General features: G+C 41.0%; 1 protein-coding gene across 2 annotated transcripts in view; it reads left to right on the top strand.

Moving 5' to 3' along the window:
- The window catches only part of ift140 (intraflagellar transport 140 homolog (Chlamydomonas)), a 37879-nt gene extending 29975 nt beyond the window's left edge, over nucleotides 1-7904 (top strand). For both annotated transcript variants that reach the window (XM_027999777.1, XM_027999786.1), the window contains exons 19-30: nucleotides 854-1031; nucleotides 2289-2479; nucleotides 2560-2655; nucleotides 2747-2879; nucleotides 3484-3627; nucleotides 3696-3824; nucleotides 4289-4471; nucleotides 4550-4753; nucleotides 5013-5225; nucleotides 5393-5559; nucleotides 6365-6506; nucleotides 7119-7904. In XM_027999777.1, coding sequence (XP_027855578.1) covers nucleotides 854-1031; nucleotides 2289-2479; nucleotides 2560-2655; nucleotides 2747-2879; nucleotides 3484-3627; nucleotides 3696-3824; nucleotides 4289-4471; nucleotides 4550-4753; nucleotides 5013-5225; nucleotides 5393-5559; nucleotides 6365-6506; nucleotides 7119-7295 — 1957 coding nt within the window. In that variant the 3' untranslated portion in view covers nucleotides 7296-7904. The remainder of the gene's footprint in view (nucleotides 1-853; nucleotides 1032-2288; nucleotides 2480-2559; nucleotides 2656-2746; nucleotides 2880-3483; nucleotides 3628-3695; nucleotides 3825-4288; nucleotides 4472-4549; nucleotides 4754-5012; nucleotides 5226-5392; nucleotides 5560-6364; nucleotides 6507-7118) is intronic.
- The last annotated feature ends 6150 nt before the right edge of the window (nucleotides 7905-14054 follow it).

Below are 14054 nucleotides of genomic sequence, written 5' to 3'. Positions count from 1 at the left end.
TTTGTTATCATTCTTACATAAGTAGTTACCAGTTTGCTTTTCATTCATAGGTTTAGTTTTCACACCCCAGAGAGGAGGAATTTGTTAAACCGTGTGAAAGACAAAACTTTGCTTTTTCCCTAAACCTTGAAGCTGCAGCTGCTTTCTAATCTAGGGATCCTCCTTAAAGGGCCTGTGTGTTAGTTTCTGTGTTCTTCCTTGTTTCAGAAAAGCCATTCTTTGATTTATCACTCTCCCACATTTCACTCTCAACTCCCTTCTTTCTCCTGCTTAATAAAAAGACAGGCTCTGCTGCAGGGAGTCAGAACGCTTGGTAAACACCTTGGAGAAGTGGTTTGCTATGTTTTGTCCTTCTGCAGAAGCTTGGTTGAAAACTCATAAATGTTGTCTGTGATTCTTTCGTTGTATTTAGGTAAACAAAATACCTATCAGTGTTGGATTAAAGCGGACCAGAGTTGGGTTTAAGTGGACTTTAACAGGGTTGTTTAGGGTGTGAATGCAACCAAAACACACTTTTCCTAAGAGAAATTCCAGTAAAGTGAAGCGAATGTTTGTTGATGTAGCGTGGCTAAATCTAAATAAACGATCAAAGAAAGAAAATCTGTTTTCTAAAAGCTGAATTAAGTGTAGATTTTACCCTGTTACTGGGAAGAACCAGCCATGTTTGAGTCAGGCCTCATTGCCAGTAAGCTGAAACAAACAGCAGAATAACTCTAACATGCACCATCATTGTATTTCTTTGAACAAACAGGAAGCCATCGGATGTACGCACAGCAGCAGTTTTCACTGCTGAATAATAAACTGCATCAGAATGAGCCACAGTTTCTCATCCCTCTGTGTTTTCTTCCGGTAGTAAAGCGGTGTGGGAAAACATGGCACGGATGTGTGTGAAAACCCGCCGGCTGGACGTGGCCCGAATGTGCCTGGGGAACATGGGGAACGCCAGGGCAGCGAAAGCCGTGAAGGAGGCGGAGGCCGAATCCGAACCCGAAGCCCGGGTGGCCATGTTGGCCATTCAGCTGGGCATGCTGGTGAGAAAATTATCTGATTAACGAACCGCGTAGAAGAAAAACCTGTCAAAACAGATTCTGGTTCATCTTTTCATTACTTTGTTGAATTTAGAATAAAGTTATCCCCCATTTCAGCCTCTGAACTCACCAGCTGCATTTACATTTATCTTAAAATTGCACAAATTGGAATTAAGAAAATAAATTTGCTTAATGCAAACACACCAATTTTGAAAAAATAAACGTGCCGAAATAGTTGTATTTTGCAAAACTGCAATAGAAGCACTTTTAGTCACATGATCAACAACCTGATCTTACTACAGGAGGAAATGACAAAGAAGACAACAGGAAGTGATAAGAGGATGATGTTATTGCATTAACAAACTTATTCTAATTGTGTTTTTTATCTAATGGAAACACTGCAATTGTGAAAGTGCTTTTTTTTTATCTTAGCAGAAAATAAAGTAAGTTTTGTGTACATTTGTAATGAAAAGGCAGCTACTGTGAACGATAGTTTCAGTTGTTTTCTGTTAAAGGTGACCGGTTGTGCCTCCTTGAACAGACTAGGATAGGCCTGTGGCCTATGCAAAACATTTTTTTGCACAAATTTATTCTTAGATAACTTTAATCTGCTCAGTTCTGCCTATTGTGAGCTCCTTTCATAATAAGCTAAATTTGCTACTCCTAAAGCGCTATACACCAAATCACCATTTGGCATGAGCTACAGTAAAACAGCATAGGTTGTTTTAGGGGGTCTTGTCACTTTAAATCCAAGTAAGCTGCTGCTGGCCACGCCTCCCAGATCAACATTTACACAAACAGATGGGCAATTATACAAAACTTCCATCTTTGAAAACCAAACGTGGAGCCTCCTGCACAACCAACAAGAACGCAGTAAGTGGTTTCTGGGTGGTAAGTCAACAGCCTATCGCTTGTCTTTTCCAGCAGCCACTGGGCAGTGCATACAGCTGACCAAACATGCTGGAGCTCCATTTTGGTTGCTAGGTAATGGCACAGTGTGATTCAACAATAGGGAGGATTTTGAAACGGCTTGTTTTCTAGACACCAAAAAACATGAACTTATTGCCAAAAAAAGGCCAGGTGGTTTTAGAATCCATTGAGACCCAAATGGAAGTACAAAAATGTGTAAAAAAGTGAATTTTTCATCATAGGTCCCCTTTAAAGAACCTTCTGTCCAGCTTTCAGTGAGGCTACATCCCCTTAGGCCCAAGCGGGACTTTCCTGACTGAAGGCATTTATCTCCTTCCTGTCCTGTAACAGGAAGATGCAGAAAAGCTGTACAAGAGCTGTCATCGCTACGACCTGCTGAACGCCTTCTATCAGGCCTTCAGCGAATGGCCCCGAGCTCTGGAGACGGCCGAGGCTCACGACCGCATCCACCTGCGCACCACCTACTACAACTACGCCAAGTACCTGGAGTCCATGGGCCACAAAAACCTGGCGCTTGCTTAGTAAGATGCAGCGTTTAGGTGGAGGCTTTGGGTGGATTTACTCTGAAAATGAGAAGCAATAACCAGCGTTTCTGTTCCAGTTATGAGAAATCAGACACTCACCGAGTCGAGGTTCCCAGAATGCTGCAGGATGACACGGTGTCGCTGGAGGTATACGTCACCAAAGCCAAAGATAAGTAAGTTTTTCATGCTCTGACGTCAGCACAACGTTTGAGCTGCCTGCATGACATGGATAAAGTTTAAACGTCCCTCCTCTCGCGAATCCAGGAATATCTACAAGTGGTGGGCCCAGTACCTGGAGAGCCAGTCCAACATGGAGAGAGCGCTGCTGTTCTACGAACGCGCTCAGGATTACCTCTCTCTGGTTCGAGTCCACTGCTACCTGGGCAACATCCCAGAGGTGCTTCTCTAAAACACGTCTAGCTAACCAGCTAATATTTACTCCAGACACTGATCAAAGTCTAATTAGGAAGAAACACTTTTCTACTTATCAGTTTTAGGAGAGTCTCTCTGAAGTTCTTTGAACATCACATGCAAAATTTCAAAGATCTTCAACATTTTTGGCATCTGAAAAATTTGGCCTATATTTGCAGCGCTAGCTAAAAAACTTGGCTGCGCTAATCCTAGAACACTAATCATAAACATTTGTTCCGCAAAAACACTAGCAGAAGCTAATGCTAAAGCTCTAGCCATGAGTTAATGACACGTGCTGCAACATATTATTAAAGTATTTTTGAATTGAATTGAATTGTACCGCCCTCAACAGGGTCCAATTTGCAATTAGATACCTGCCTGTGTGGTTTGTGCATGGGTAGAGCAGCCAGAAATGTGAGAGGAAATGCTTCCGTATAAAATTACTCAAGTCAAAGTAAAAAGTACAATGTAGCACAAATACTCCTAAAAAAAAGTATATTTTTCCAAAAACGTACTAAAGTAAATGTAACTGAGGAAATGTAACTAGTTAGTACTGAACTCTGCATATGAATCTGTTCATATGCCCACAGGCGTCTCAGATAGCCAACAACACAGGTGACAGAGCAGCATCGTACCACCTGGCCAGACATTACGAGGGTCACGAGGACATCAAGCAGGCGGTCCACTTCTACACGCGGGCCCAGGCCTACAATAACGCCATACGACTCTGCAAGGTACAGTAATCCTCTCCAGACTTCAGGGATTTTTTCTGTGCGGTTTCCTCAGCTCTGTGTCTGAACAGGAGAACAGTCTGGATGACCAGCTGATGAACCTGGCGCTGCTCAGCAACCCGGAGGACATGATGGAGGCCGCCTGCCACTACGAGGAGAAGGGCAAACACCTGGACCGGGCCGTGGCGCTCTACCACAAGGTCTGTACAGCGGCCGGGTCTCCACAAGGTGGCGGTGTTTTATCATATGCAGGGTGTACAATGTCTTAAAGGGGCAGTATTCTGTAAAATCCACTTTTTTATCTTTCCATCATGTTATAATGTTTGTCCCTCATCAAAAACAAACCTGGAGTGTTGGCTTGATTCTTTCACGCATGTTTGAGAAATCCTTTAATCTCCATGGCAACCATTCAGCTGTGCATAACACCTGAATACCTGTTTATTTTGACATTTCTGTCAGTCAAACATTTGAGTCATGTGCATTAATCTTCATTGCATTTTGTGACTCAAATCAGTTGAGGCTACTGCTAATTAGCTGCTAATGTGCCCTTGAAAGCCAGATGCCTAGGTTTTTTTGCATCAAGTCAAGTTTATTTATATTTCAGCAACAACAGTTTGTTTTCACCACTGGCTGTAAACAGATGTGAGTTTTGTGTTTTTTCCAGGCCGGTTACGTCTCCAAAGCGTTGGAGTTGGCGTTCGCCACCGAGCAGTTTGCTGCGCTGCAGCTCATCGCGGAGGAGCTGAATGAAAACTCCGACCCTGCGCTCCTCGCTCGCTGCTCCGACTTCTTCGTCCAACATTCCCAGTATGAAAAGGCGGTGGAGTTACTGGCAGCGGCCAAGAAGGTAGCCGTGTCACACAGTTCTTACCTTCCCAGCTGTTGACCGGTTCATGACCTGACACGTTTTTCTGTAAATGTTCAGTATCCTGAGGCGGTGGAGTTGTGCCTGACCCATAACCTGACGATCACAGAGGACCTGGCTGAGAGGATGACGGTGACGGACTCCAAGGATCTGACGGAGGAGGCCGGAAAGGCTCTGCTGGAGAAGATCGCCGACTGCTGCATGAGTCAGGGCAGCTACCACCTGGCCACCAAGGTGTACACACAGGCCGGCAACAAGCACAGGGTAGGACCACATCTGCTTCATGTACTGGGTTTGTTCCAGTTCACAACAGTTCACCTGGAATATAAATAATATCACAATAATCAGATCTAATGGATGGATGATTCCAATTCTCTTGGTTATTCTAAATGGATTGCTGTTTCTGAAATGTTTTCCTGCTGTTATTTAGAATCTTGTGACGAATTGTATTAGTTTTCCTGTTTTTCCTCCAGTCAGACATGAATCCCTCCTCCACATGATGACTGTTCTTATTTTATCTCAGGCCATGAAGGCGCTGCTGAAGTCGGGCGACACGGATAAAATCGCTTTCTTTGCCAACGTTTCTCGTCAGAAGGAGCTTTTCATCATGGCCGCCAACTACTTCCAGTCCCTGGACTGGCGCAAAAACCCAAAGAACCTGAAGCGAATCATTGAGTTTTACACTAAAGGAAAGGCGCCGGACCTGCTGGGCGGCTTCTACGAAGCTTGTGCTCAGGTAGAGAAACTCCAGTTATTATTATTATTATTATTATAAATAGTTTGTTCTGGCACTGTTGCTATGCTAATAATATATCTGATTCTTTATTTCAGTGACTCTGTTCACAGATATTAGATAAAAACTTTGAACCTGATGACTTTTATTTTCTGTTCTTATTAAATTAGGTGGAGATAGATGATTACCAGAACTATGAAAAGGCTCTGGATGCTCTGATGGAGGCGTTTAAGTGTCTGTCCAAAGCAAAGGACGGTTCCTCTGGACAACAGGAAGTGAGGCTAGCCGACCTGCAGCACAAGATCGTCCTCATCAAGAAGTTCGTCCACATACGCAGGTAAAACCATGAGAAAGTGGAAATAAATGATAAAAAATAAGCCTTATTTAACAAATATCAACTACAAATGTGAATATAGACAAAAATGTTTGAATAATAAATGAAAAGTATAATTAGTAAAAGCTACATACTGTCTGTCCAACTCATCGGTTGGTCCCTATGTATAACTGACTATAGTCTGGATTTTCTGTAATGATGTATTTAGATCTAAATCTTTTCATTTTTTTGTACTTACAGTTTCTGGTTGAAGTATTTAAAGAGTAAATAAACCCCAATTTTTTGTGCATTTCTAAGGATATCTTGGTGTTTTTGTGCACGTTTTTACGTTTGTCTGTAAATTACTTTCATTCTGCACTCGCTGCTCGCTAACAGTTTTACATGTCGCCATAGAAACATCCAGTAACAGATAACAGTTGCTAAATTTGATGCTAATCAATTTTTTTGAAAAAGTCGTTAGCGGGTCTATAAAGTTGCGAAACGCAGCGATAAATTAATTAATTTGGTAGCAGTTCTTAATGCCCTGTCCTGACCACAGCCTCGCTCAGCACAGGTTTGGCCACGCCCCTCTGTGTCTCTTGGCTCCGCCCACTTTGGTGGGATTCTTCAGAAAATGCCTGGGGGCGGGGCTAAGCTTCCCCAGGGTGGTGGCTACACTAAATCATTCATGTTAAAGCCAAAACATTAATTGTATTTTATTAGGATTTTATTTTACAGACCAGCGGAGCCGCATGAAGGTATCTCGCGATAAAGTCGTGTGTAGTTTAGCTTGTCTTCCTCATGACAGGATGTTGCCGATTCTCTGCAGGTTGTACTCGGAGGATCCAGACGAGGCAGTGAGGATGTGTGAAGCCTTGCTGGAGGAACCAGAGTTGAACCCCGCCGTCCGGATCGGAGACGCGTTCGGCTTCCTGATTGATCATCACTGTCAGCAGGGACGCCTGCAAACGGTGACGCTCAGCAACCATTTACAGATTATTAAGGACGAGCGTTTCCACAGAGACCAGATCTCCTGTCTGAATTATTACTGCCAGAGAAAAATCCAGGAGCAGAATCTCATCAGAGCGAAAAGGTGTCTGGCTTTCTGGCTTAACGAGATGAAAAACCAGAAAATGTCTCGTTCAAGCAAGACGAGTTTTATATCTCGTTTTAGCGATTAAGTTTCTTGTTAAATCCTGAAAACTTTCCCATTTGTTGAGAAGCAAAACAAGTTAAATTAAGAAAGTTTTGAATCTTTTTTCAGAAAACCTTTTCGTTATTACAAGATGCAAAACTCGTTAAAAGGCGAAAAAAATACACTTGTGATTATGTTGTGATTTCTTAAAGACACTACTTCTCACCCTATTTCCTCTAGACGAGGTGAAAGAGGTGTAGATGTTTTATTGTTAAGACATTTCTTATTTAAAAGAGAATATATCTAGTTTTTAATTGAATATAAATGTTGTTAAAGTTGTTTTAAAATTTCGTTAAATCTCGTTTAAAGAGATACTTCTCCTGAATTCCTTCTGGCAGTTAATCTCTTCCGTTAAGCCGATGTAGAAACGTTTAATTTTCTTCCTCAGGCGTACCAGAAGCTGGAGGAGCTGCAGAAGCTGCTGCCGTCTCAGAGCATCAGGTACTACATCAGCCAGGCCAGCCTGGACGCGCTGCAGAAGGAGATGGGCTTCCCTCTGGAGAGCGGCGACCACAAACACGTCCTGCGGGAGGACGACGAGGTGGAGGAGGACCTGACGGTCTGAGGAGGAGGAGATGGAGGACCTGACAGTTTGACCGCGCTCCACTCCTCCTACCCAGACAGACTCTTCAGCAGGTTTTATATTCATATCGTAGCCAAAAAAGCAAATAAAAGTCGGTAATTATCACCTAAAGTGTGATATACAAACAAAACGGAGCAGTCAGGATGTTTAATGTTTCCAGATTTACTGGGTTAAAAAAAAAGTGATTTCATAGAACATCGTTTTGAAATTAAAAACAAACGACCTAAAAAAATTAAACTTTTTCCAAATTAAGCCTAAACTTACGTCACCTTCAGAGAAGAACAGCAAGACTACAATTTATTTTTTTTATACTTTTTTGATTGTTTTTAAATTAGGCTTTTGCAAATATTGTTGATGAAAAGATGTGATTGTCTCTGAATGTTAAGATTCATTCTTAAATTTCATGTTTTTTGTGGTTTTTATGTATTTTGTACAAAGTGTTTTAACTCATCTGATGGAAGCAGTGTCAAAACTTTATTTTGAAGTTTGTTGCAGCTATTTTTGATAAAACTGAAGGACACCACTTCCGGTACCGAACATGAGCCGTCTTCATACGTTCTTCTAAATAAACGGTTTCCGGATGAAACAGAATAGTTTTGGGTTTTTCTGTCACTGGCGGCGCTCAGACCTGCAACAGAAACTCCTGAATGTTTTTGTTTGAATGCAGTTATAGCTCCAGTCACACGGGGGCGCTGTTGTCAAAGAAATCACCAACCCGATTATATGCGTCCCAGTGTGTCCAGTTTGTAAAGTTACACTGTGAATTATTTAGCCTGTCACATGAGATTCATTTATAAATGTCATTTAGCTGGAAAGTTAAGCCATAGGAAAGTTCACTGAAAAAACTAAATATTCCCAACAATTTTTGTTTAATTTCTACTGTAAATATCTGAGTACACTTAAAATTAGACAAACTAACTTACAAGTAGCTTTTCAGCAAGAAAAGGAGAATGTTTTAATTCAATAACTCCTTAATACTGATGAAAAAGTTCTAGTTCCACTTATAACATGGGAAAAGTGTATTGTGATAAGTGAAATAATCTGTCAGTGGAATTAGAATTAGGTTGCTAGGCGACGGGTTGGGCTTGGCTGGGGTTGCTAGGTAACGGTGCCAGTGGAACTAGAACTTTTTCAGAAATATTAAGGAATTATTAACTCTAAACAAGCTGCTACATCTTGCTGATACGTTATTTGTAAATTAGTTTTGTCTTATTTAAAGTGTACTAAGATATTTACACTGGAATTAGAGGAAAAATACTTGATAAGATTTTGTGTTTTTGAAGTGCAGCAGTTTCGCTGACACTCATCTGATCTTTGTGTTGGTGCAGAGTGAATAGGAAAGACTGGAGGTAAGTTTATATGGAGCAAAGTAAAAAGTGATGGAAATCTCAGCCTGACGACATGAAACCAGAACAAGGTGAGCTTTTCCTTTTCTGCAGTGTAATTATAATAATATGTGGATGTTTTAAAAAGGTTAACCTGTGCTGGACTCTGACCGTCAGCGTTTCCATGACGACAGCCAGCCGTTGGATCGAGGGAAATGTGACATGGAGCAGATCTACAGAGAGACGACAGCAGCTCTGACTCCTCCAGGAAACTGAGACGTTGTGAAGGTTTGATTTCTGATCGGCTTCGATCCGCACAAAACTCTGAGTTAGGGAGTTGATAGTTCGGTAAATTTGGTTCAGTTTGGGACCAAAACAGCAACATTTGTTACATTTCCAGCTGCTAACTTTCAATCTACCAATGAAAAACCAATAATTGAATTGCTTTATTTGCTTGATTTTAGTTTTTCTTACCGTTTTCCAGTCGATAATCAATCAGTCCTGAAGTGTGGTTGTGCTGCATGTTTGCTCCAGTTCTGTTGCGTTGTGGCCCAGAGTTCTGATTCCTCTGGTGGTTCTGTTGTGGTCGGGTTCTGCCCTCAGAGACCCAAACGACCCGCCAGAGACCAACGGATGAGGGGAGCTCACATGCAGACAGGAAGTGACATCAGACTGGTTTATGAGTTCAAAGACCTAATACCTGCTGGGTGGAAACATTTTATGGAAGAATAACAGTGTCAAAAAAATCTGAGTTTGTTTTTTAAACGTTGCATTTATTGGACTGAATTTTATCCTGCGCAGTTTTTATTTATTTTAAATTTGTCATCAAAATTTCACCCAAAAAAATCCAAGTGCAGAAATTTGCCTCAGCCCGGGGGCCCCAGAGGGCCCCCAAACTTTTAACACCCCTGATCTAGAGAGTGAAAATTGTTTAGTCAGACCAGAGCATTTCCCAACAGAACTGCAGCCCAGACTTTGACTAGGCCACTTCATTGTGTAATGTTGATTTGTTCAGATGGATTTTTGTTCTGTAGCGAAACAGAAATAAAACCTGACAGCAGCTGGACATTCTGCTGTCAGTTCATGATTTTATCATTCATCACTGAGTTTCTTTACATGTCGGTTTTGAGATCTTTAAAAGATTTCTTTTTTTATATATATATAAGGCAGTAATCGGGTCTGTTGATGCTGAATGTAGTCGTGAAAATCTGGTTAATCACAGTTAATTCAAGATGTAATGAGGGAATCGTTATACTTGCTATGAGGTGGTTTGGATGCATTAAACCCAAACCGCTCTGAGAGACGGAGGAACCCGATGAATGGGATTGGTCTGGTTTTGTTTGTTCTTGCATTTGGTCTGCAGGATTCCTCTGGGTCAGCAGCGGTCACAGTGCAAAATGCATTGAAAGTTTGTGGATCGCAGCAGAAAAACACAAAAAATCTCCAAAGTGGCGCCTGATTTTTGGATTTCTGTGAATTTGGTTAAAAAAACCAACAAAAAAAAATCAAATTCACAGAAATAAACATAAAAACCCGATATTAAGAGTCTAGATGTGAAGTCTTTGTTCTATTTTTATAATGAAGAACCACTTTGGAGTCTCGTTTCTGCCCAGGCCACATCAGATGGCATTTAAATCAAAACAGACTTCAGAACCGGACTGAACAGACAGAAGGTTTTAGAGACTAAACAGAACTTCCTCTTTGAGGTTGATCTGCTGCGTCGTTCATATGGTTCTAATGAAGGAACTGAAATTAGATCAGAAACATAAATACGATAACCTCGAGTAGAAAACTTCAAAACACCCACAAGTGTGTCTGTGATGTGTGATCAACAATATGACTAACTGTGGATGATGCTGTTGATCCATTTGCAGCATCAACAACTTCAAAATAAGATTTTAATGAGGCTAAATGTTTGTTTTTTGGCCGTTTGTTACCGTAACTCTAGACGCTCATTTGTGAGGTCAGACACTGATGTTGGACAAGAAGCTTGACTCTGCTCTCATTCGGTCAAAGATTTTTATTTTTTTTTTAGCACCGGGACTTTTACTTGTTAATTTCACTTAATTAATAGCTGATTTTAATGCGTAATTATTATTTTTTAATCACAATTTATCAATTGATTTATTTCTAACATACAAACGCAGAGCCAGAGCCTTTGCATACACGCATTTCTGGTACGCCTGTAAATGATGTGCAAGCAGCATCAGCTAACAGCAACGGACAGCCAAGCCGCTTCTCTCAGTCCACTGCAGGTTAATTTCTGCTTTTAAAACGATCTGATGCGACGCTGGAAAAGACTGTTATTGTGCTAACGGGAGTTAGCATAGGGTTAGGGTTTTCCTATAACTGTAACCTGTTTCTCCACCATTAGCGGATTTAGCAGCGAGTACATGAGAGTGATTGACATCGTTAAGCCCCACCCTCTGGCTCTGATTGGTTGTTTTTGGTCGTTAATTTCTTCAGACGGCTATAGCAGCTGAGGAAAATGGTGGAGGAGATCAATCTTTATCTGATTATCCGTCTCATATTGAACTGTAACGACATGATAGTTTGAACAAATATATAAAACCTTTTTTTAATAAAGTTACATTCTGCAGCTTTAACCCAAAGTCCCAGTGATGGAGCCAAACATGAGTAAAAAACCTGCAGAAGACCTCAGACTGACTGGATACAAATACAAACCACCTGTTTTATCTGTTTTCTATTGTTTATCATTTTTTTCAGCACAAATCTGTGATAATCTGAGAGAGACGGCGTCTCGTTGGGTTTCCTGCGGCAGGTTTTATCTTTCTGTCGACCTAAATCAGATAAAATGTAGGGAGGGTATTTTCTGCCCCTTGAATCCGGATCAATCAGAGCGACCCGGTGAAACAGCGGGTCTCTGTGCCGTCAGTAGGTGGTGCTGCTCATACTGACGCTCCGCTCTATGAAAGGCCCCAAAGAGATCCAGCCTTGAGAAAAAAATGCCAGGAATGTTTGTGAAGCTTATGTCAATTTCACGAGCTCAGGAGAAGAAAGCGCTGCGACAATAAGGGGGGAGGGAAGGTCGCCCTGGTGAGAATAATGTCATTACATGTTCCCCATACATTCATACTTTCCCTCAATGCCAGCCAGGATTTTTGCACAACGGTTCGTATTAATTATGTGAATGGGAAAGAATTCCCTTTAAATCCCCGTAAAGGTGAGTTAAAGGGAAGCAGTTTTATTATTTCATCAGTCAAAATGAAACATGGAAGGTGTTTATGTTGGGAATGATGGAAGAATTTAACAATCTGAGGGCAGGGTGTGAAGGTTGGAGAGGAATGGAAGTGGGATTCTGTCAGTGATGTAAAAACTCCCAGGACCCTGGGAAACGGGTGGGGGAGGGGGGATGGTTGGGTTTGTGCCAACACAGTATCTGTGCCAGAACTCTGGGTGTTTCTGGGGGGCACGGCTCTACGCCAGCGGATCTGTGGGAAAATCAAAACCAGGTTTAACTGTCGCTGTCTGCAGATCAAATCTACCATCCGTAAAAAGGCTGGAAAAGACTTAAATACATGTAGCTAAAACTAAGGCCTTAAATTGTCTTAAATTCATTTTTAAAAAAGTACGTTGGCCTGTAATGTGTTATCCCCAGGCAAATGTTTGAGTCACACTCAGATATCTTTATTGCATTCTGTCACCCAACATGACTGAAGCTAACTTACTGCTAACTAACTTACTGCTAATACCCTTCCTAGTTAGCTTGTTAACTTTTTTTCTTTTTGTATCAATCATGGGTAAGTGTAAACCTATTCTCTGTTGGCTGGACGAAGTTACATTTCTATGGAGATATACAGTAGCTCTTAAACTACATTCATAATGGCCTTAAAAAGTCTCAAGTTTGAGATCTGTGAGACAAGACAGTTGAGGCTACGGCTAACTATCTGCTAATACTGTTGCTAGCAGGCTAGCTAGTTTTTTTGGCATTTATCCTGGGTAAGTGCAAATTTGTCATCAGTTGGCTGGACAATGTTTGCACATATCTATGGAGATGTAGGTCTTAATTTCCATCCACAAATATCTTAAAAAGGCCTTAAAAAGTCTGCAGTTTGAGACTTATGATTTAAGCTGGTTGAGGCTGCCGCTTACTAGCTGCTAATACTCTTTCTAGCTAACTAGCTTTTTTGTATCAATCATGGATAAGTGCAACTTTATCAGCAGTTGGCTGGATGATGATCGTACAGTTTTGTGTAGATTTCGGTCTTAAATTCCATTCATAATGGTCTTTAAAAGTCTTAAGTTTGAGTTATGACTTAAGATGTTTGAGGCTACCGTTAACTTACTGCAATAATTTGAGTTATTTGTCATAAGAGAAACAAAGTACGGTTGTTTTCCTGTTGCTCAGCCACAGAAGAAGAAGAAATGAGATGTTTGCAGATCTACGTGAAGAAACTCTACCTTCTGCAGACTAATAATGATTAGAAACTAAAACGCTGCACAGCTGGTCTTCAAGGCAAACTGCCAGCTTCTCTTAAACCCCGAGGCGTTTTTCAACTGTTGACTTCTTGGTATTTATCCAGTAGGTGGTCACTATTATCATGTAAATATGGATCCTAACCCACAAAACTGCATTCCTCCACCAGCTAAGCACAATAAAAAGAGATTTTCTACCATGTGGATATTACAGTGATGTTATCGTTGAAGTCGTGGGGAAAAGCTCGATCCGTCATGGTTGGTGATGTCATATGTGGTTATTTTAATGGGAAGCAACTGTTGCCCATCTTCGTCATGTAACCGAATGATTGTGGCTCCCGTCAGAACGACAGAGCTGCTCTGGATGCAGCAGCTTTTCCACCCAAACACGAATAATCAGTAAAAATGAGGCAATAACAGTGATTTAAACTGGAAATGATGAATAATCTGTGAGAAACTGGGGCAGCTTCAGGGCCTCTTAGAGACAGTGGGCCCCTCGTCCAGACAAAGCCTGCAGGAAACACACAACCCCCTGGAAACTCCAGGAGGCTTTTACTGTCACAATATTCTGCCACAACAAGCAATTAATCAATTAATCACATGATAAATTAAAACGAGCACAGTAATAATTGTGTCGATTCTCCCCTTTAATATTGTTGAAAAGCCGCCATTTTGAGAAACGCTGCAAATATTTGTACAAAGTAGTAAGTCTGCACTTTCTGCCACTTTTGCCTGTTTTCCCAGTCTTATTTTCTAAAATGCTATTTTGGTTATTGAGTCTTTATAATCCATTTTAATTATTCTTGTTTCGGTTGTTTTGTTTATTTTGAATATTTAAAATGTTTCCCAGATCCAGTGTTAAATATTCTTTAGAAATTAAAGTTTTTTTATATCTTTGTTTGGGTATACTTGCAATATTATTCTATTATTAATCCATTATTGCTATCATATTAATTGAAAATGGTCTCAGAATAACAAT

This window comes from Xiphophorus couchianus, chromosome 2 (genome assembly GCF_001444195.1).
Source record: "Xiphophorus couchianus chromosome 2, X_couchianus-1.0, whole genome shotgun sequence".
In the NCBI taxonomy this organism is placed as follows: domain Eukaryota; kingdom Metazoa; phylum Chordata; class Actinopteri; order Cyprinodontiformes; family Poeciliidae; genus Xiphophorus; species Xiphophorus couchianus.
Note: the sequence above shows the minus strand (reverse complement) of the source record. Positions and strands in the feature narration are given on the sequence as shown.